Source organism: Channa argus, chromosome 3 (assembly GCF_033026475.1).
Source record: "Channa argus isolate prfri chromosome 3, Channa argus male v1.0, whole genome shotgun sequence".
NCBI lineage: Eukaryota > Metazoa > Chordata > Actinopteri > Anabantiformes > Channidae > Channa > Channa argus.
The window spans coordinates 23685987-23706815 of NC_090199.1; the positions used below are offsets into that span (position 1 = coordinate 23685987).

Sequence of the window (20829 nt, forward strand, 5' to 3'; positions counted from 1 at the left end):
GTTTTTCTCATGTTTACCAAGTCTGAGACCTTTTTTCCACTTTTATCAGTTTTATCACAGTTTATCAGTGGATCTGTGTTTTATTATAGATATTGCTGTTGGCTGGAACTGTCACTATGAGATGATACAAAAATAAAAATAAATTAAAAATAAATAAATAAAAATAAAAATAAAACAGAAAAACCATCCGATCATACAGCTTAAACAACTTCAACCTATCATTTATGTATATTACCATAATTATTTGCAGCACTTTTTTTTGTTCCACTGCAAAATAGCTTTTAGTGAGGAGCACAGTTGTTGTCTAATTAAAGCCTATTTGACTCTGTAGTTTACAACCAATTGTTAAATGTTGTTGTTCTCTTTGAGGATGGTTCGGTTTAAATGTAACATCAAAAGATTTGAGCATTCGAAATACTCAAATAGTGAACAATGTCAATAGGAGAAACCATGTCTTTGGTTTGTAAATTATCTTATCAAAAAACAAATAGTCGATTTCATCTGACCTACAAAAGGCCATTCACTCAAAACATTTAACTTGTCTCTCTAAAGTAAATGACTTCATCGATGTACCATAATGTCTCTTTAGTTTAAAATAGTCAAACATCTCAGGAATTGTTCAAGTGTGACATTACTGATAATTGCATCGTTTCAAGTAACTTCTTATTGACACTAGCATGTATTAACTTTAAGTAAAATATCCTGAAGCTGAGTAGACTCATGTCTAAACAAACCTCAGTTTAATGTATGTAATTGATATGTTTCTATGTATATTTAATAGTAGTAGTCTGATTTTATCATAAAATTCTACTTTTTATGATTGTTAGGTTATTAGGTAAATTAAATTCATATTGACTTACAGTCACCTTTGACGTGATTTCTGATTTAAGCTTTTCTTGAAATATCCTGTCTGCCTATATTTAACCTAACAATTTTTTGTGTGATACTTTTCTGCACATGCCTTAAACAAATTTCAGCTGTTTTAAATTTGTTTACTGAATGACTATACACAGATGATTTCCGGCTTCATGGTGTTTCGTTGCCAGGACCAGAAAGTTTTTTGGATCCTCCTAAAGAAACCCATGAACCAGCCCACATCCTTTTCGTTGATCTTTTCCACAGCCTCGTCCTTCAGCTTTACAGACACATTTTGTGGGCAAGTAATATCACTTTTCCCATGAATAACGATGGTCAAAGCTGCAATACTGTCCACCTGTAAGGACGGCTGCTGATTGATGTTCGGCTCCTCCATGTTTACTAGTTTGTAAGTTTGTTTTGGCTGCTGTCATTCTGTTTCTCCACACATCGACTTTTTTTTATACCGTCCAGACAAAAAAAAAAGGAAAGAAAAAAGTAACAGAAAAAAAAAGAAACACAAGGGTGTCCAAAAAAGAAATCTAAATTAAAACTTAAAATACTCAGAATTTAACATTTACTCTATGTGCTCCTGTCAATTAGGTCACATGTTCACTTCAACATCATGTTTTACCTCATCTTTGTTTTAGATTTGCTAATAGTAACACAGAGGTGCATCTTTTATAGATGGATAAAACTGATCGGTAAAGATCAAAGAAGGGAAGGAGGCTTACAGGAATAAGCTTGAACAGAGGCTCCAACAGAAGGATGCTGCTGGATATAAGACCAGCAGCCAGAGGAGAGAGGGAGTGTGGCTAGAGCTAATGATTTTAACCTTTTTCAATAGATTTGATGGGCCTCTTATCCGCCCCCCAAAAGCTTCACCACAGGTGCACACGTCTCGCCCCTGCATGACTCGAAAACCACTACTGTCTATGCAGCAATGATATCCTCAGCAGAGCAGGTGAGGAAAGAGTTATGCAGGCTTTGACCCACAGAGGCCAGTACCGAAAGTGTCCCACCCATGTCCCGTGACTACAGACCTGCGGAAGTGTTGGAAAGACTGGTCCTGGACTTTCTCCGGCCTCTGGTGAAACCTTCTCTAGACCCCCTCCAATTTGCCTATCAGCCTCAACTGGGGGGGGAGGAAGCTCTCATCCACCTGCTACACTGCATCTACACCCACCCAGACAAGCCTGGGGGGGTCTGTAAGGATTATGTTCTTTGACTTCGCCAGTGCTTTTAATACAATCCAGCCTGTCCTGCTGGGGGAGAAATTAAAGAGCATGCTCGTTGACACCCCCATAGTTACCTTGATTTTGGACTACCTCACTGACTGATGTCAGTGATATGTCCCTCTGCAGAACTGTTTGTCTGACAATGTGACCTGCAGCAAAGTTTCTCCCCATGGGACAGTTCTATCTCCCTTTCTTTTCACCCTGTCTACCTCTGACTTCAGGTACAACTCAGAGTACTGCCACCTTCAGAAGTTTTCTGATGACTCTGCAGTTGTTGGATGTATCCAGGTTGGACATATCATGGAGTATCGATCAGTGGTGGACAGTTTTGTTAACAGGTGTGAGCCAATCATCTCCAGCCTAACATCAGGAAAACAAAGGAACTGAGGTTGGACTTCAGGAAGTCCGGGACTCCTGTCAATTCTGTCTCCATGTGGGGAGAGGGGGTGGAAGTAGAACAAACACCTGGGTGTCCACCTGGACAATAAACTGGACTGGTCGATTAATCCAGCATCAATATACAGGAAAACACAGAGAAGGCTGTATTTTCTAAGGAGAATAAGGTCCTTCAACATCTGCAGCACCATGCTGCGGATGTTTTATGAGTCTATAGTAGCCAGCTCCATCTTCTATGGTTTGCTGGGGCAGCAATATGAAGGTGGCAGACAGTAACAGACTGGACAAACTAATAAGGACGACTGGTTCTGTTCTGGGGGAGAAGCTGGACCCTCTGCATGTTGTGGCTGAGATGACGATGATGTCAAAAATTCTCTCAATCCTGGACAATCCCTCCCACCCTCTCTACTGACTGCACAGATCACAGTCAAGTGCTCCACAGAACTCCATAGATCCCTTCTCCCAGTGGCCATTAAACCTTTCAACTCATCCCCCCCTGTAAAAAGGAGGGGGACTAAATAGTCAAAATGGACAATTACTATTGTTTTTATTTCATTTATGTTTACTCCTATAGCTTTTTTCTTATTGATCAGTTGTTTGTACTTGTACTTCATGGTCTTGGTTTGGTGGAGATTTTTTTCACTTTCTTTTCTACTTTTCAAGTGGAGAGCAGCTGTAACAAGCCAACACAATTTCCCTATGGGATCAATAAAGTTGTTTAAATCTTGAATCGTAAATCACTGATTGAAGAATTCTGTGTTGGAGATTGCACACAAATACATCCAGGATCCATAATTTAGAATAAATGAATTTTGAAACATGCCTTATAAAAACAGAAATAAAAGTATCTACTGTACCTACTGATTTCTTTTCAAAAAAAAAAACAAAAAAGTGGTAGTCCTCCCATATGATGCATACTGTAGCAATAAAGCTCATAAGATTAAATGATCTAATTATTTTAGGTTAGGTTTTTTACATGAAACAAGATATAAACACTTAAAAAGTAACACAATGTTTACAATTAATTTTATATACATGTGAAGTTCATGGCTACGGCAACACTTTTAATTTGAATTTTATTCAGTTTTTTAATTTGGGGAGACTTAAGTGTCCAATTGCTGTATTTTATTGGTGAATGTGGGAGGAAACCAGAGAACCTAAGTAAAACTCATGACTTCCCACTGCACAACATTTTCAAATTCCCGATGATGACCACTGAGGTGACCCTAACAATTCAAATTCTGCTTCATGTCCACTGCTCTCTGTCCCTCAACATCATTGAAGGACAGACGCCAGTGGAACAGGAGATGAAATGAAGCAGAATCTGAATTCTGAAATTGAAGGAAAAAAGAGAAAAAGCCTTTTCTTCCTTTAAGAGGATTAGTTTTCACTCAACTATTGTGTCTCATTTAAAGATAGAGACAATAAATTCCACAGTTGACAATAATCTGGATTTGGTGGGGCGCTGTTTATTTAGTAGTGTCAGATGGTGTTTATCAATTCTTCAATCTCTGGATTCCTTCATCGCATCAGCAACAGTGTCTCAAATGGAGGTTCACTTTGCTTACACAATTTTTTGAAAATGGCCTTGCTGAGCTTTAGCAATGATTTTTCCTTTATGATATCAAAATCAGTACTTTTAACTTGAGCCCATGTTGTTTCCAAAAGATGTTTGATGATGCCTTCCAAGGTTCCCATGCTGTGGTGCACCCCTGCCGTACTGCAGGTCCTGGTGACCAGCATCTCTATGAGTACCCTGAGGTGTATTTTACATTTGTTTAAATCCTGCTTTGGTTCAGCCCCCTCGCATAATACGTGAGACAATGCTGATAGTCCTGCCTCCTCCATGATGACCTTTGCTACTCGATAATCTTTTAATACGGCATGTGCTGCTGCTTTACTGTGTAAGGGGACTATGTTGTTCAGCCACCAGTTTGTAAGACCCAAGCAAACTTGAACTTTTTCCCTAATCGCAGAAGTTACTTTACATTCAAACAGATCATCAGGCATGCTTGGCTTGATCGCAGGTGTGAAGAACCTGTGGAGGAGGACAGTTAGTGCTTGTGCAAATTTTGGAATTTTACCACTAAAAATCTTCTTGAGTTTAAAAAACATAAACTTAGGTCTGTCATTGTTGTTTTTACCAATCTCTGTCTCAATCAGAGCCTCATTAGTGTCAGTGAGTGCTTGCAGTGACCCATCGCTTTCCATGTTAAATTTTTTGTTTGAATTGGGTCTTTAGTTGTGTCACTGCGTGCAGAATTGATGTTTTAACAAAATGTTTTACAAGGAATTCCTTAATCCTGGTCACCACTCTTTGAACGCACTGTAGGCACCTTGCATTGTTTTTTTGTTGTGGAGTTACAGAATCTCTTTTCAAGTTATCAACCTCTTCAACAATCAACCTGGCAATTCCATCTGCTATAGACCAATCCTGGTAAAAGGTTTCAGAGAGCACTGACTCATACTCACTTTGGGACACATTAGCCAAAAGAGCTTCTGTGACTCAACTCGCCTTCTTGCTAATTGCTTCCTTAACTGCTCGACTCACTACAGTGACTGAAGTTCCTGCTTCCACAGTTCTGGCTAGTGTCTCATCTCCCTGCTCAAAGACGTCCAATGTCTCCACTTCCTCTGGGATAATGTAGTTGTATCTCTTCCTGTGTGGGGGTGGACTGCATAAAACTGTTTCCTTAGAAGCAAATGTTTGAAACATTCTGTAAGCATTTTCCAGCATAGCACTGAGTCTGGTTGGGGGGGTGGGGGGTCATTCTACCTAGTAAATGCTCCTCAGAGCCTGCTTGCCTGGAGAGGGCAGAATCAACTGTTTCTGTAATCTCTGTAACAATCAGTGCTTTCAGTTGCTCTAAGATGACACACTTAATATTCATAACTTGAGAAAATGTCTCAGGGATTGTGTTCCTCAGATTACTCGACATTGCATGTTCTCCTGACTGTACTCGTGACTTCCCAAAACTTCTTAGCAAGGCTTCTGAAATGCATGGTAATAATGGTAACTGACCTGATGATGTTATTTCTATTTTATCCTTGGTAATTCTTTATGAATTTGAGGAAACAGGCATGATGTCCACGTACAGATGTGTCCTGTAAATAAGCAAAAGGTTTTAATCCAATGGTGGAAGTAAACACTACACAATGGGACTCACCTGTTTCCCCACATCTAAGCCACAAATCACACATCAAAGAACTAGTAAGTATGAAACTTTGCTAAGCCCCACCCACAAATAGCAAGGTAACTAGGCAACCATTATAATACTATGGATTTCACTAAAAACATTAAAGTCAGTCATTTTACAATTTTCAAACCAACCCACAAAGAAAACATGCAGCACAAGCTGCCGCCTATTTGTGGCATCTTGTGATTAACAAAAACAAAAGTACTCATTTATTCATCCTTTTTGAAGCTTTTAAGAATATTGTCCCACCTCATTTGTAAGTCACTTTGGATTAAAGAATCTGCCAAATAACTAAATCTTAATTGTAAATTATTTTGAATCTCTTGTTCGTACTGCACACAACTTCCCCTGAAGAATTGCAATTTATTTTTTATGTCAAATTGGTTATTAAAGGAAGCTTTTTTTCGCTTCTTAGATGCTAATTTTAGCAATGGTAGCATTACTGATCAGTAACTATGAAACTTATATAATTAGTATCTGACATATGTATGTACCATACACTCAGAAATTTGAATTTTTCTGGAATAGGAAAGTAAGTAAGTAAGAATAAAGTAAGCATTTTTTATTTTCATGCTGTATCTCACCATTTCCTAAACACAGGATGCTACACCATATATTTGTGAAAAAAAAAACGTTTATTGTAACCATCTGATTAAAAACACAACACAGATTATTTTTTTGTTTGTTTAATAAAGCCCCAACATGTAACATTTTACATTATGTATGTGGTAGTTTTATTGTAACTATGAGATAGAATTTATTATTTGATCAAGAATGAAAGGTTAGCTTAGGTGTGAACTCACTTGGAGAAGTGAGCACAAATGAAGGAAAAACTAATTTTAGACTTTTTACCTTAATTTCAAACTTTGGTACTGGCATGGTTAGCTCAGATGGTTAGAGCGTGGTGCTAATAACGCTAACATAATTTCAAACTTTAAACTTGAGTGGTTTTAGAATCATCAATTTACATAAAAATGGTTGGATCAGACCAAGTATAAAGCTAGTTTCCATTTAATGTTCCCATTTTTTTTCTGTGATTTTAATTATGGAAGCTAGTAGCAGGTGTCTGCTGCTGGGTTACTTGTACTGTTGCAGGTTAGGTTCATACTGCCTCCCTCTGCCAGGCCACCAGTGTAACTGATCTCACGGTCTGAGGTTAAAGGATTTTAATGTAAGTAAACAGATTTGGATTTAGACCATAAAAATCTTGTGGAAAGTCTTTTATTTCTTAATATAATATTGTAGTATGAAAACTTGAAAATTAGGAAGCATTTAAAACTGCAGAGATTGAGAAATGTGGCTAATAAAATAATGGAGAAGGCTGAGATGCAACCGAGGGAGAAATATAATTGTAGTGGAAGGAACAAAGTATATGTAATCTTAAGAAATCCCTCCCATCCCTTGTATTTGCATTTTGAACTTTTAACCTCAGGAGGGCGATACAGACAAATAAGAGCCACCAGAAATGTGTATAGTAAGTCTGAATGTTGAATGCTTTTTTTGTACTTGTATTGATTTTTTTGTGCATTTTGCAATTTTGCATTACGTCATATTTTAACCCTCTAGTGAATTATGTTGTATTTTTAATTTTCTAGTGAGGCCAAAGACAATTTTTTACTATATAGAAGAACCTTTATCGTTATTGAGAACATACAATATCGCACATACAAGTTACAATGAAATTCTCTGCATTTAACCCACCCCCCTAGGGGGGGAGCAGTGGGCGGCCACAGGAGGGCGCCCGGCGAGCTCGTGCTGAATGTCTCACTGAGGGACAGACCTAGTGGGTAAAATGGGATTTGATCCTGCAGACTTCTGCATCCATTCTGCTGCCAGGCCACGCACAATAAAGCTGCTATGTGGTTTTAAAGAGTATTTGAATAATAAATTATTATATTATAATTAATAAAAAAACAAAATACGCCTTAAACCACACTCTAAAAAATAAAGGTGGTAATTTGAAACAAAAAGAAAAAAAAATCAAAAATGGTTCTTTGAGGCATGGAGGGTTCAGCAAAGAACCTTTGTTAAATGGGTCTTCAAATGGTTCTTCAAAGATGGCTTCTGTTAATTAGAAACTCTGGGAGGATTGTGACTGCATTCACCATCTGACCCACAAACAACAATTATTATACACACATATTACATGTATTGTCATAAAATTATAGGATAGTGGAAAGATGTCAGGAGAAAAGGTAATTTTAAAAATGTAAAAACAACAAAGTTACCTCAGACTTTGTTTACCACACTCTTTATAAGTAGATAATCTGCTTAGTATTTTTACTTGATTAAAATATTTAATGTGGTACTTGTAGTGGAAAAATGTTTTCGACCAGTACTTCTGAGTATTGAGTTTGCTTACTTCTACCACCTCTGTACGCAGTGTATGACATTTTACTGTGTATGGGGCTGTGTAGCTGCAGACTGCTCATAGTGGCCATGGTAATCCTTGTCCACATGACATTATTAAGACCACCAGTGCTAATGTTGTGGCTGACTGGTGCATGTCATCCAGTGGGTCTGTGGGTTTGGCTAATGTGCTTCCTTTTTATAAGAGGTCTTTGGCACAGATGAACAGGTCAGAGGATTCAATGTTAGTTTTAGTGTCTTATTTTAGAAAATGACCAAAGTTAACCTTCAGATTCCTCAGTTCTCTGGCAGATACCAGAGAACAGTCCTCTCTATCATGCTTTTATAATGCTAACAGCAAAATGCAAAATGCTTTTTACATATCATTTTTGATTATCACACCCACAGTATGAATTTATTAGTTATTACAAGTTATTAAAAACAAATTGTGTATATAAAATTAAACTTACTTTAAAGGGCGACTTCACCAATTTTCAACTTGGCTTTAGTTTTGGTTGTAAATGTACATTAATGCTTTTAAACTTCACTCTGACTTCCTTATATTAAAATATGGCTTCAAACAAAAAAAGTCATCTGGATGACATCAGCTGGACGAGTTTTTCGTCACTTGGAGTACAGATGATGTGACCTGGGGGGAGCTCTGGAAAAGCAGGTTGACCATGATTATAAATTAGATAGTCTGAGCAATAAGACAGCAATCTCAACTGGAGGTCCCTTTAAAGTGAGGCATTTTTCAGCTTGAAGTAAAGATATTTTGATATAGGGAAGTCAAAGGTGAGTTTATGTACACGTACTCAAACTAGAACCAAAAGAAGCAAGTTCAAATTAGTGAAAGGGCGCTTTAAACTGACATTGTGTTAAGAAGTATTCCACATTTCTTTTTCCCAGACACACAGCTCAACTTAAATCCTTGTGAGTTCAGATGATCAAAGAGTCAGGTTAGAAAGCACATATCCACGTTTCAATCCAAAGCTACCGCACCGTAAATGATTCCAACCCTATTCATAACTTTGGGGGCTAACCCTAGAAAAATGCATCAAAGTATGAATGCACTTGTGTAAACGTGTGTGTGTGTCTCTGCGCTGGTTGTAAATTGATCCCTCCTACTCTCGCTAGTTGGTTGTGCAGAGGAGGGGCGAGGAGGAGGAGGAGGGAGGAGGAGGGAGGAGGGAGGAGTTGAAGCAGGAAGGAAGGCAGGCAAAGAGGGAAGGGAAGCAGGCAGACTGAATGCTAACAAGCCCCGTCGTAATCATACAGCTCCGTAGGTAGGGTCTGATAAAACATCTTGCAATGGAGAGGACCGACGACCACTATTAAAGGCCTACTATGCGCCAGTGCCGCGTCCCCCCTGTGCGCCTGCAGCTGTCTCACCGTCGTCGGCACGTTTGATCAGAAAAACCGTCTTTTTCCGCTGAGTGAAATGTATCGCGACTGCTCGGGATTCACATTCTGACAATGGAGATTGAAAATATCGTGGCCAACACGGTTCTCCTGAAGGCGAGGGAAGGTAAGTCACAGCTCGCCGGCAACAACAACAACAACAACAACAAAAAGCCAAATGAAATGTATTTTTGTTCACTTCACCGACATGGCAAAGGAGAGAGCCCCCGCTTTCGGCTGCCCTTCTTGGGATTTAGTCTCCCATCCCTGCGCAGCGCTTTGTCTCCAGGCAAACACCAAACATATTCCGTTGAAAGCAGCTGTTTGTACATTAACAACACACACATTTACCAGGCAGGTTAACATAAGGCCCAGCAGGCTCGAGATGAACAACGCAGGGAGTGTTTGCAGCATCGCGCTCAGATGGAAAGGTTTTATTAGAGGTTGTCCAGCACATTTTTTCACACCAGCACCAGCAGATATAGATTTCTGAATATTTGCAATTTACGGTGATGTAACGGACATTTAAAGGTATCCCCATTACATGGTGTTGAGTGTAGCGCAAAATAGAGCTGCGCAGTGGGGCTCTGTGCCCCAGCGCAGCCTCCTCTCTTACCTGTCATCGTAGGCTTGTGTGTGTGTGTTTAAAGCCTAATTAGGATGCTAAAATGTGGAGTTATTTGACGCAGAAATATGCCACTGCATTGCCGTTTGCGTTTTGAATTAGAGCTGCTGAGAGGAAGGAATAAATGTTGTAGTGGAGGTTCGAAATTCAGGGGGACACTGGAAGAAGGCCCACAATGGACCCCGGCGGCACACACTCTAAAACCCCGGGTGTGCACGCTGCTCAGCGGGTGAGGGATCCCGCTGCAGTTCAGCCCGAGGTGGAAAAGAGGCGAGTATCCATCTGGTTTCCAGGAGATGGCAGAGCAGAGGAGCTACTTTGCAGCCAGTGAGTGGGCACAGGGTGGGTGTGCAACAGTGTATCCGCAGCAGCCAGAGGTGGTAGAAGAAAAAAAATGCTCAGAGATTTCCACTCGTCTTATTTTCTCTTCCAGTCGGATTGCACACCTACAGAAGGGTCTGTGGCCGGGGAGGATGGTGTGCAAGTTGATCCACTTTTTCATTTTTCTTTTCCGAGAGCAAAGTAGCCTAGCTCACAGTGCGCACTAGGCTCGGGGGTCTCGCTTCAGCGTACGTATACGCAGAGGCCTTCCCTGCGCATGGTTTGCATTATATTCAGTCTGTGCTCCAGTTCAAGACTAAACGCCAACGCTGCTGTGTAATGGGTTACTCACAGCAGCATAACACCAGCAGCAGGCTTTCCTTTACCTGCCTTTTCATGTTTGATGCTGTATCCATGCTCACCAGTTGTGAGGCTGGAGACACTGACAGGCGCCGTACATGTAGCTCCAGCAGGCCCTTAGTGCCATTTGACAGTGTGTGGACAATTTAGCCACAGTAGATACAGTATGCGGCCCATTTTTACTATAACCTACTTGCAATAATATGTGATTTTTTTTTTTGAGTCAACAATAATCTTATGTATCAAATACAAATAAAAGCGGTTGCACATTACAGCCTTACACACGTAAAAGGGTGAAGTGAGGTGAACTTTTAATAAGTCAGTATTTCTTGGGTTATATATAGTTAATTGGTGAATTTATAACCCTGGTTTTATTTACATAATAAATAAAACCAGAATGAAATTATTTGCAAATCTCATCAACCCATATTTTAATCACAATAGAACATAAACATCATATGTAGAAACTCAGACTTTTACCATTTCATGGAAAATATTATCTCATAATGAATTTGAAGGCAGTCGTCCACGGACTAAAAGGGTCAGTGGTTCGATCCCCGATCCTGGCTATATGTCATGATAGTTCATGATAAAGCTTTAACTTACATTTGTGGATTGTCCAGCGAACTGTGTTCACAGACAGTGATTTATGGAAGTGTTCCTGAGCCCATGCAGTGATGTCCATTAGAGAAGCATGTCTGTCTTTAATGCAGTGCTGCATGAGGGCCCGAAGATCACATATCCAGTTTTGACCTCCGGCCTTGTCTGGAGATTCCTCCTGATTCTCTGAATCTTTTGATGATATTATATACTGTAGATGATGGGATAAATTCTTAACAATTTTATGTTGGGGGAGTTTTTTATTTTATTTTATTTTTTATTTTTTTTAAGTGTTCCACAATTTTTAGACGCAGTTTCTCACAGATTTGTAAACCATTGCCCAACTTTACATTCGAGAGGCTGTGCATCTCTGAAATGTTGTTACTGACCTGTTAACCTAATTAGCTGTCAAATGCTCTTCCCTTTTGTTTTTGATTGGTTGCCCCTCTTCCAACTTTTTTGAGATGTGTTGCTGCCATCAAATTCAAAATGACCTAATATGTTCCATGAAATGGTAAAATGTCTCAGTGTCTACATATGATATGTTGTTTATGTTCTATTGTTTTGATTTGCAAATCATTGCATTCTGTTTTATACATCCTCCCAACCTTTTTTGAATTAGGGTTGTACAAAATGAAATATAGCATGAGCAGTAAAGAAACATTCAGTATTGCAGATTTACCATAGAGGATTCAGTGTGTATAATATGATGACTGCTCTGTCAGGTCAAACATGAGAATATCATCTGTATTGTCTTTCTTTTTTTTTATATTTCTCCCTTTCACACCATTCACCATGTTAATTATAAGACTGATTTAAGTAGCTGGCTCTCCCTTTATCCCTTTAAGATGCACATGAGACTAATTGGATTTTAATTCTCATTTCCAGAGGTGGGTGTTTGCAGCTGTGAGGGTGGTTCAGTATGTGACAGTGACACTGATCCACATTTGTAGTGTTTTGAGTTGCAGTGGAAACCCCAGCGTTTTACTTATAAACTCCTGTCGGTTACAGGTCAAATGCCCTTTATCCAACAGCCTGTCTTAAATCACCTTTATGCTTCATGCATTTAAAACCTCTGCACTGAGTAAATGGGTGCATGGAGTCAGATGCTGCAGCTGGATGCAAGCTACTGAGTCAGCAAGAGCATGGTCCTGCTGATGTGTCGTTGAGAAATACATTAAATCAGTTGTTCTGTAATGATTTGACCTCAGTGTAGAGGAGGGAAAATGACTATTTCCTGGCTCAGTGCTTACAGAAAGAACAATGCCTTCAGAACCATAGGTCTTTGTGGTGGCTATGCAGTTTTGTGCCTTTCAGAACTGCCACTTAACACACATTTTCATCCTGCATGTTTGGTAATGCTGAGCAAACCTTTGGCTTGAGTTTCTGAGTAACTTTAATACACCTGTTGATCTGAAGTGGGGTGGCCAGAATGAGAAGTTTTATGACAGGGTGTGCCAAGTCTGCCACAGTTGAAATGACACATCAAGGGAAGTGGTTGGAGATGACACTACTCCCAATACACTCCACCCCAGTCGCTGTGAGTTTCACACGCATATCTTATTTAGTGCAGAATGAAAAACCTCCACTTTAAAGTATTTCGATTTTTCGTTTGCTTTGGGGCAAGTCAGATCGCATGAAGTGACAGTTGCATGGGGCGGCGGTTTTCTACTTTTCTAAAGAAAGCTACTCCTAATGCTTTCAGATAACATACTAGAAATCTTTGGAAACGGTGACTGTGTGAATACTAAGAGGACAACTTTTGGCGGAGATACAACCCACAGTTTATGTGGATATAAAAGCTCAGCCAAGCATGCAAGAGTTATTTTCAACATAGCAATATGCTTCCACGTGCGCTAGTTCAATATACCATGAGCGGTGTCTCATCATTAATTGAACTGACCATCGTACTGTATAGGACCCATAATCTGTATTTACCAAGAAATGATAAATGACCAATATATTTGACTTCTGGTGTGCTGCAGAGGTATTGATGCAAATAGCGGCTATTAACAGAAAACTTGAAGTACATTATGCACCTAAAAGCACTTGAGATCATTTAGAAACAGAGTTATCATAGTTTGTCCCACAGATCCAACTGTTTACAGTACTTTGTAACACCTGAGTTGTCCAGAGCAGCCAATCGTAGAGAAGCAGATGGCGACGTAAAGTCTGTTAAGAAGAATTATGTTTACTCTTCAGCTGTAAAATATCCAGCCTTCATTACATTTATTTGTCAAAGCTGTTTAATGACCAACTTTGTGGATACTTTTTAAACAATAAATTGGAAGACAGTTTACATAAAACGGGACACAATTATTGATAGAAACCCATGTTTAATGTGGCTGATACAACAAGCTATTGCAACTGGAAAATCTATGACACATATTTTGTGCTTGCAGACATGAAAACATCTACAAATGCTAACTCTTACCTTAGTCATGATGCTGTAAGTAAAACACTACATGTCTCGTATGCTTTGTCCTTAATAGAGAGCAGACCTGTGCCTGCAATGTACTACACAGGCAAGAGGGGAGTCTGGGGAGGGGATGGCTCTCTAGAACCAGGAGAAATATTAAATTGACAATACCAGCAAAATTGGGTCAGCTGGTGACCGCAAATATTGATATCCGTTAATAGCCCAGTTTTTACTTCAGTTATATTTTGACTATGCTTCCCAGACTCCCCTTTGATCTCAGTCAGTGTAGAGCCCAGTGGTGATGGTGTAACACTGGTATGACACTATTGTTTCCGGATACAAGGAGATGTGTATAATGCGTTTGTGGAGGTAATCTGTTAAGGTTTACTGTCGGTTACCAAAACCGGGTGAGTGCTTAAGTTTCTTCATAAAACAACAAAAAAAAAATTAATCTGCAGCTGACCATGTAATGTAACGACACTATTAATGTGCTCTTAGTTCTACATTCTACATCGATGGATAAGGTGTGTGCACTGTACCACTGTCACAAAAGGGGGTGTAGGGTGAAATAGAGTTGATAAGACTGGCTGACTCATCAGTGAAATAAACTGAACCGACATTGCACGGCTGTCACTAACTTTATTCTCAGTTCCTAATGTATGAGCAGAGAATATGGAGAAATGTACCTGTGCTAAGAAGCAATGAAACTGTCCAAAGGGCAGAGAGGAACAGGATTAAATAGTGTGGCTATATGTTAGTAGTCGTACTAATACTAGGGACTTGAAAGTACAATCAAGTAGCAGTTTATAAAGCACACCTAGCTTGAACCAATGAGGTGGAATACAACTATTACAGCAATAGATTCTCTTTTGCAAAGGTTCAGTTTGGTTTCAGGGAATTGATGGTTCATTGTGGAGGCTGTAGTTTATGCCACTGTTGAACTGTACTGTGTTCTGCACAAAGCAGCTTCTGTTATTTAGCTCAGACTCATTCATAAAAATGTGATGGACACAGTAATAGAAACAACTGTCATCCCAACAGTACCCCTCAAACTATTTATTGTGTTGAATCAAAATCTCACCAACATTTGAACAAAACCCAAACCATATCATTTTCATCACTGGATTTATGGCATGACTCTTTTGACTGACTACATCCGTTATATTTCTACACATCCCCAAACATTTTTCATAAACGGATATAAACAAATATAAAAAGTGCTAGGACAGTGTGTATTTCAGTACTTTTACGTCTCTTCCCTGGACTCATTTCCACTAAGTCTGTACCTGCTGTGGATCTTTCATCATTCCTACTGTTTAAAGCAGGAATGTGGACAGTCCGGTGCTCACATTCCTCACACAAACATTAATCCTGCTTATACAACTCATTTTCACCTCACAAGTTAGAAGCTGTAGTTTTTTATTTTCACTTCTTCGCAGTAGAAGAAAAAGGCGGGTGGGTGTATGCTAGCAGGTCCTACCAGACCACTTCTGAGGGTTTTCCTGTGACGTGAGCCAGTGAGGCTTTATTAGTTTTGCGGTCATATCTAGGCTAACACTTGTTGTCATCACTCTGGGGTGTTTCCTCCAGCTGAGGCTCATAAAACACATTGCTTTGTGACCGTCCTTTGATCTGGGATTCATTTTACAGTTATTGCACCCACAAATGGCTGTGTTGGGAAGGAGATGCAGTGTGCTGCGTACGTAGCACTGCTGCATGGCACTAGCAGTAATGCATAGCTGGGTGGCCGCTGGGATGTTCATTAACTAAAATTCTGGCAAGCGTACTAAGCGCACTTTGTTTTGTTTTTTTCAAACATTTTGCAAAAATCATAGGGACGTAGTTCCAGCTTCCTTATAAAATGTTAAATGGGCGTTTTTCCCGTGAGAGGCCAGCTGTCAGCCTGATTTTTAACAGTGTGTATTTTGAGTGTATTTACAATTTGTTATGGTTCAAATAAAGATTTTGTTTCTCTATAAAGAGTCTGTGAGGTCAGACAGAGTCAAAGTCTAGCAGCAAGTGTATTAATCACAATTCTGGCAATGCCCTTGGTTAAACGTTCAGTCCTGCCTTCAAATATGACTTGACGGTTTTGTCTTATCAACGATAATCTTCAAGGTATAATATGCGCTATGTGTTCCACATTCAAGGGCTGGGGGCTAGTGGTGGTGGTTTGGTGGGGGCGGAGGGAGAGTCAGCTTTTGTGTGTTCCTGTTCTTTCAGCATGACCATGAAATCAGCCAGTGGGCCCTTCATCTGAGAGACAGCTGTAGATAACGTATAGATGATTAACCTTTCAGTTTGTCTTTTTACACAGTCAAACTCTGCCTGTCTTGCTCAAGTTTAGTCTCACAGTCTTCCTTCACCGTTCCCTCCCCCCCCCGCTATTTCTCCCTCAAGACACTGTGAAAACAAGGGTCAGTTTTCAAGCTTGTCTCGGCCAGATTTAATGGAATATCTTGCAACGCGGAGAGAGATGGGGCAGAGGAAGGAAAGGTCTTGCAAAACACTACAGCATGCTGCTGGAATGAGCCAGAGCGCATGTTTATGTGCAGCGTGTGCGTGTATGTGTGTCTTCTCTGCTCATGTGAAAAACAACCTTGTGTGAAACCCACCGATACCTCTCCCCACCCCCCAGCCCCCGCCTTGCTCATCAGTGTCAGTTGGTGTAGTCTTTCTCTGATGTTGTTACCTTTTTGCACATGCCACACACCTTTCCTCAGGTCCATATAGAGAGGGAGGAAACTCTGGCTGTAAAGAATTAATGAAGGCATGAGAATGGTTTAGTGGGGGAGGGGGACAAGAAGTCAGACAGAGGAGGAGAAATGGCAAAAGGGAAAGGTGAGGATTAGAGAAGACCAGTGCTGCCTGATAATCACGTTTCTGTCTCTCTCGCTCTCTCCCAGCTGATGTGTCTTTCAGTGCGAGTACACAGACAGATTACCCCGTGCAAACACTGAACCTTCGCTTTCAATAGGCAACACTGATTCTCGTAGCTAATGTTTTCCTTATCACAAGCTACTCCAGCCAATCACACACTGTATGCGAGAGCGACTGGGAAAGCAACAGGCCATTCATTTATCATGTCCAGTCTCTATTGTGTTTGTGTGTGCATGCTCATATTACAATGGGCATACACTATGCATGACCTCTGTCATTTCCTACCATTTAAGTCATGTTTTCGGGAGAATACCACAGCCCTCTGTGCTCAACCTCCACCTATTTGTCTACACTAGGGTGGGGGTCAAAGCAGACTGTTTCCAATAGCAAATATTCAGGGTACGATTTACTTTGGACAGAAATATCTTGGTAAACATTGTTATCAGTGTTGTAAAAGTTAGGAAAATAGCAGTTGGTGCCAAAATGTAGTCAAGTTACATAACTGCATGTTTGGCTTTTTACCTTTTCTTGTTTACTGCTTTCTTTTACTTTGCTCTGTTTTTGTTTTGTTTTTTTAAGTGCACACTGACCCCGATCTTTCCTTCTATGCTGCTTTTAAGTCAGGCTTCTAGAAATGAAATCTTCTCTTTCTAAGCCACTGCCTGAAGCATTTCGTGTGGCAATCTAAATATTGGCGCCTCGCTGCTGTGGTCTGTCTTTCACTTTCACAGACGTGCTGCATTTTTTTTGGCCTTGTGGCTGTTCTGATTCGGAGTGTCACCATGTGACATGTGTTCATCAGATGGGTGAGCGGCTTCTTCCATATGGCCACGCAAAATAAAAACCGGTTGTGAAGACGGCAGTGCTGCTGTCGCTCTCTGTTCACGGGAACATCTGAAAAAGCTGGAAATCGCAGTAGAAGAAGTTGACACTGATGTCTTTTCCCATTCAGTGATTGATTTATGTTTTCCCCAGTCACAAGCATTTCTTCTATTTTCATAAAAAAAAGCCTTGTTATAAATGCAAAGACCCACTTCACATATCAAATATGTGCCACAGTTAACACTTTCTTTTCTTAGTGAATGTAGAGTGGATTTTACTATTTTTTTATTTCAATGAAAATAAATTTCCGCTAGTTAATTGTCTATTTATTTTCTAAATGTAGTGATTTATTGTTTGCTATGTAAAATGTCAGACTGCGTTTATTGTTTAATATTGCTTAAAACATGATCCACTCATTATAATGGCCAGTTTTCTGCGAGTTGATTAAGTGATTAATCCTTGCAGCCCTACACTTAAAAAAAAAAATAAAAATAAAAAACTATTTATGAACATTTTTGGAGGCATATATGTACGTACAAATCTACATAGTGTAGTGATTCACCCGTAACTGCACCTTCCAGTTAAAGGTATATTTACACTACTTGAAACTACACAGTCATTATACTTAGGTGATCTTTACTTAATCATTTAGTGATGTTTAAGGTGAGTTACTTTAAATGGGGCGACCACGCACTTAATAATTTAGTGCTCTATATTTTTATATTTTGTACAGATCTGTTTTCACTTTGACATGATAGGTTTTTTTTTTTTTTGGTCATAAAAGCCAAATGTAATTGATTTATGATTCAGTGCTGTTGATGCAGCCAAAAACCTCCAAGGGGGATTGAATGCTTTTATATAGGCACTGTAAATCAAATGTGTCTTTAGAGAGGTTTGTACGGATTTTCCTTGCTACTTATTGACAGACTACCCCTCTTTAGCTGCAGCCAAGTGACTGTGGTCTGGTCTAGTTTCAAATACAGAAATACGTTTGAATGCTGGTTTGTTGCACTGGTATTCTACTCCATGGTTTGCTTTATTTTTCCCACTTTATCTTTTAAATGTAGTTGTGAATTCAACTTGCACTGGAATTAAAAACTATAATTCTGACTTGTTCAAAGCTGCATGGACCCTGATATGGGTGTGGGTGGGAGTAGGGGAGTCGCCCTGAAATGATACTGCCATAGTCTACTGTGAGTGACCTCCTGTCTGACTCCTTCTTCCACTTGACATGGAAGAGAGAGGAAAGGGAGGAAAGGGAGAGGAGCATACTTGGGATGGTGTTGCTCTGTACTTGGCGAGCACACGCATTAGAAACATGTCAAAACTGCAACTGATCACACAAGAGGAAATGGAACGGAGACACAAACAACTTTCATTAATACACGCTTAGCTCACTCCAAACAGACAGAGACAAAGAAACAAAAGCTCTGCTAAGTGCTCTGCTTACTGCCATTCTCTTGCTCTCTGTCTCCATTGTGTGTTTTCTTACTGTTTCTCCCATTACTCCCATTTCTTGCATATGTTTAACCGGTCAGACTTGAAAATGAAGGAAACACCAAAATACATCTTATTCAAAGTAAGTGACCCTGCTAGTGGTGTTTCCATTCCTCTTGAAAATAGTGCAACGATTGAGATACAAGTCTCAGAAAATGACTGAGACATTCAGAAATTTGCTACATTATTTAAAAAAATACTCCATTAACATTTGCATTGAGGCTGCTTTGCACTTGTGTCCCCTTTAAGAAATCACAGCGTTAGATGCAATTGCCAGGGAAGACTTTGGTTCCATAAAGCTGTAAATGCGCAGAGTCTTATGTTGGGTCATCCATTCAACTGTGGCCAAAGCTGCCTAGTAGTTTTTATGGCCGTTTTATCTGTATGTATACTTTTTGTTAGATAGCCGACAGTGACTTTAACAGGAAACGAGAAATATAGAGGATTATCATCTGAAACACTGGTGGCCAGCGTGACTCAAACGAGTCACGTAGTTGCTTTGGTAACATGTTAGACATCCTACTACACTGCGACTAGAATGATCCTGCGGTCTATTAATCTTTTAAGCTCATCTCCGTACTTCCACAGCATGTTTCATATTTTGACATCACTTCTTCTAATCATGTTCCATATTTTTAACGTTGCCATCGCTGCACATGAGCAGACACTGTCTGACACCCTGCACAATGATCTCAGCTCTGGCTGAGTCTGAGCTATGAATGAGTGAAACTTCTCTGAAGTCGGTGTTTATGGAGGGCGCCATCCTCTTGGGGGGAGAACCAAAAAGTAAAATAAATACTTGCTCCATCCTGTCTGCATTAGGGGCCTGCACACATGGCTTTGACGTCAGAGTGACATTAAACAGGGTGGGGTGGCCCAGCCAGCTCTGACAGTCATGTGCACACGCTCTTCCACTGAATGCTATTAAAATCTATCCTGCTTTTGTCTTATTATTATTTCCCTACGTTTTTTTTCTCTCTCTTTTCTTTTCTGTCCTTTTGTTTTTCCACCTGGACTCAAGTTGACATTTCTCCACCTCATGTCTTTTATAAAGTACGTACTTGTATGTCAGCTGGACATCAACAGTGTGTACGGTAAACGGTTTTTAACTCCAACACTTCTCATTGCTACTTTTCCTTTCTACCCCTATTTTCCTTGTAATCCACCAAAGAGAGCACGTCTTTGTGGATGTGTCTGCACACGTTTGTGATCATGCCTCTTAACTTAAATAACATGAGACTGAAAATTGAGACTCTGTAAATTATGCTTGTGGTACGTTGGTGTTGTTCTGCAGGTGTTTGACCATGTCGATCCCCTTGTATGTGTTTGTGTAGAAGCTGTCGCACGTCACTGCCGGACCAGCCTCGTGTCTCATGAACCCCAGGGGCAGAGGATTTCCCTCTGTCGTCCTTTAACTGTCACAGAGTACAAAGTTCACTAGGGCTCAGGCTAATTTATTGATTCTGTTTATTACATGAAATTGAAATGATGGGGGGGAAAAAACAACAATGTGTTCAGCTGTCTTTAAAACTAATAGTAAGTGTGCAGCAACTGCTTTCTGTCTTTCACTCTTTCTGTTACTAATTGTGTTAATTAATTGTAAATATGCTTTAAATAGATGCAAAAAGTTAAAGTGATGGGAAAGTGTTGCTGAGTGATATTTTAAAAAGTATCTGACATGGTAAGAAGAAATTCATGCTACAATAGATGAGTTGCAGTGATGTGTCTTCCAACTGTGTTTCCTTTAACAAATCCAAGATATTTGGCTTTTATCAAACTGGGAAAAAGAGAGACTATGGTGACACAGAATTGATTAAATTAAACAAGTTGAGTGTGCTGTTCGGTCTGTTCTGATCGTTTGTGGTCAAA

At 39.8% G+C, this 20829-nt stretch overlaps 1 protein-coding gene across 3 annotated transcripts in view; it reads left to right on the forward strand.

Annotated features, from left to right (window-relative positions):
* The first annotated feature begins 9246 nt into the window (after positions 1–9246).
* The window catches only part of grk4 (G protein-coupled receptor kinase 4), a 43326-nt gene continuing 31743 nt past the window's right edge, over positions 9247–20829 (forward strand). For all 3 annotated transcript variants that reach the window (XM_067498136.1, XM_067498134.1, XM_067498137.1), the window contains exon 1: positions 9247–9563. In XM_067498136.1, coding sequence (XP_067354237.1) covers positions 9512–9563 — 52 coding nt within the window. In that variant the 5' untranslated portion in view covers positions 9247–9511. The remainder of the gene's footprint in view (positions 9564–20829) is intronic.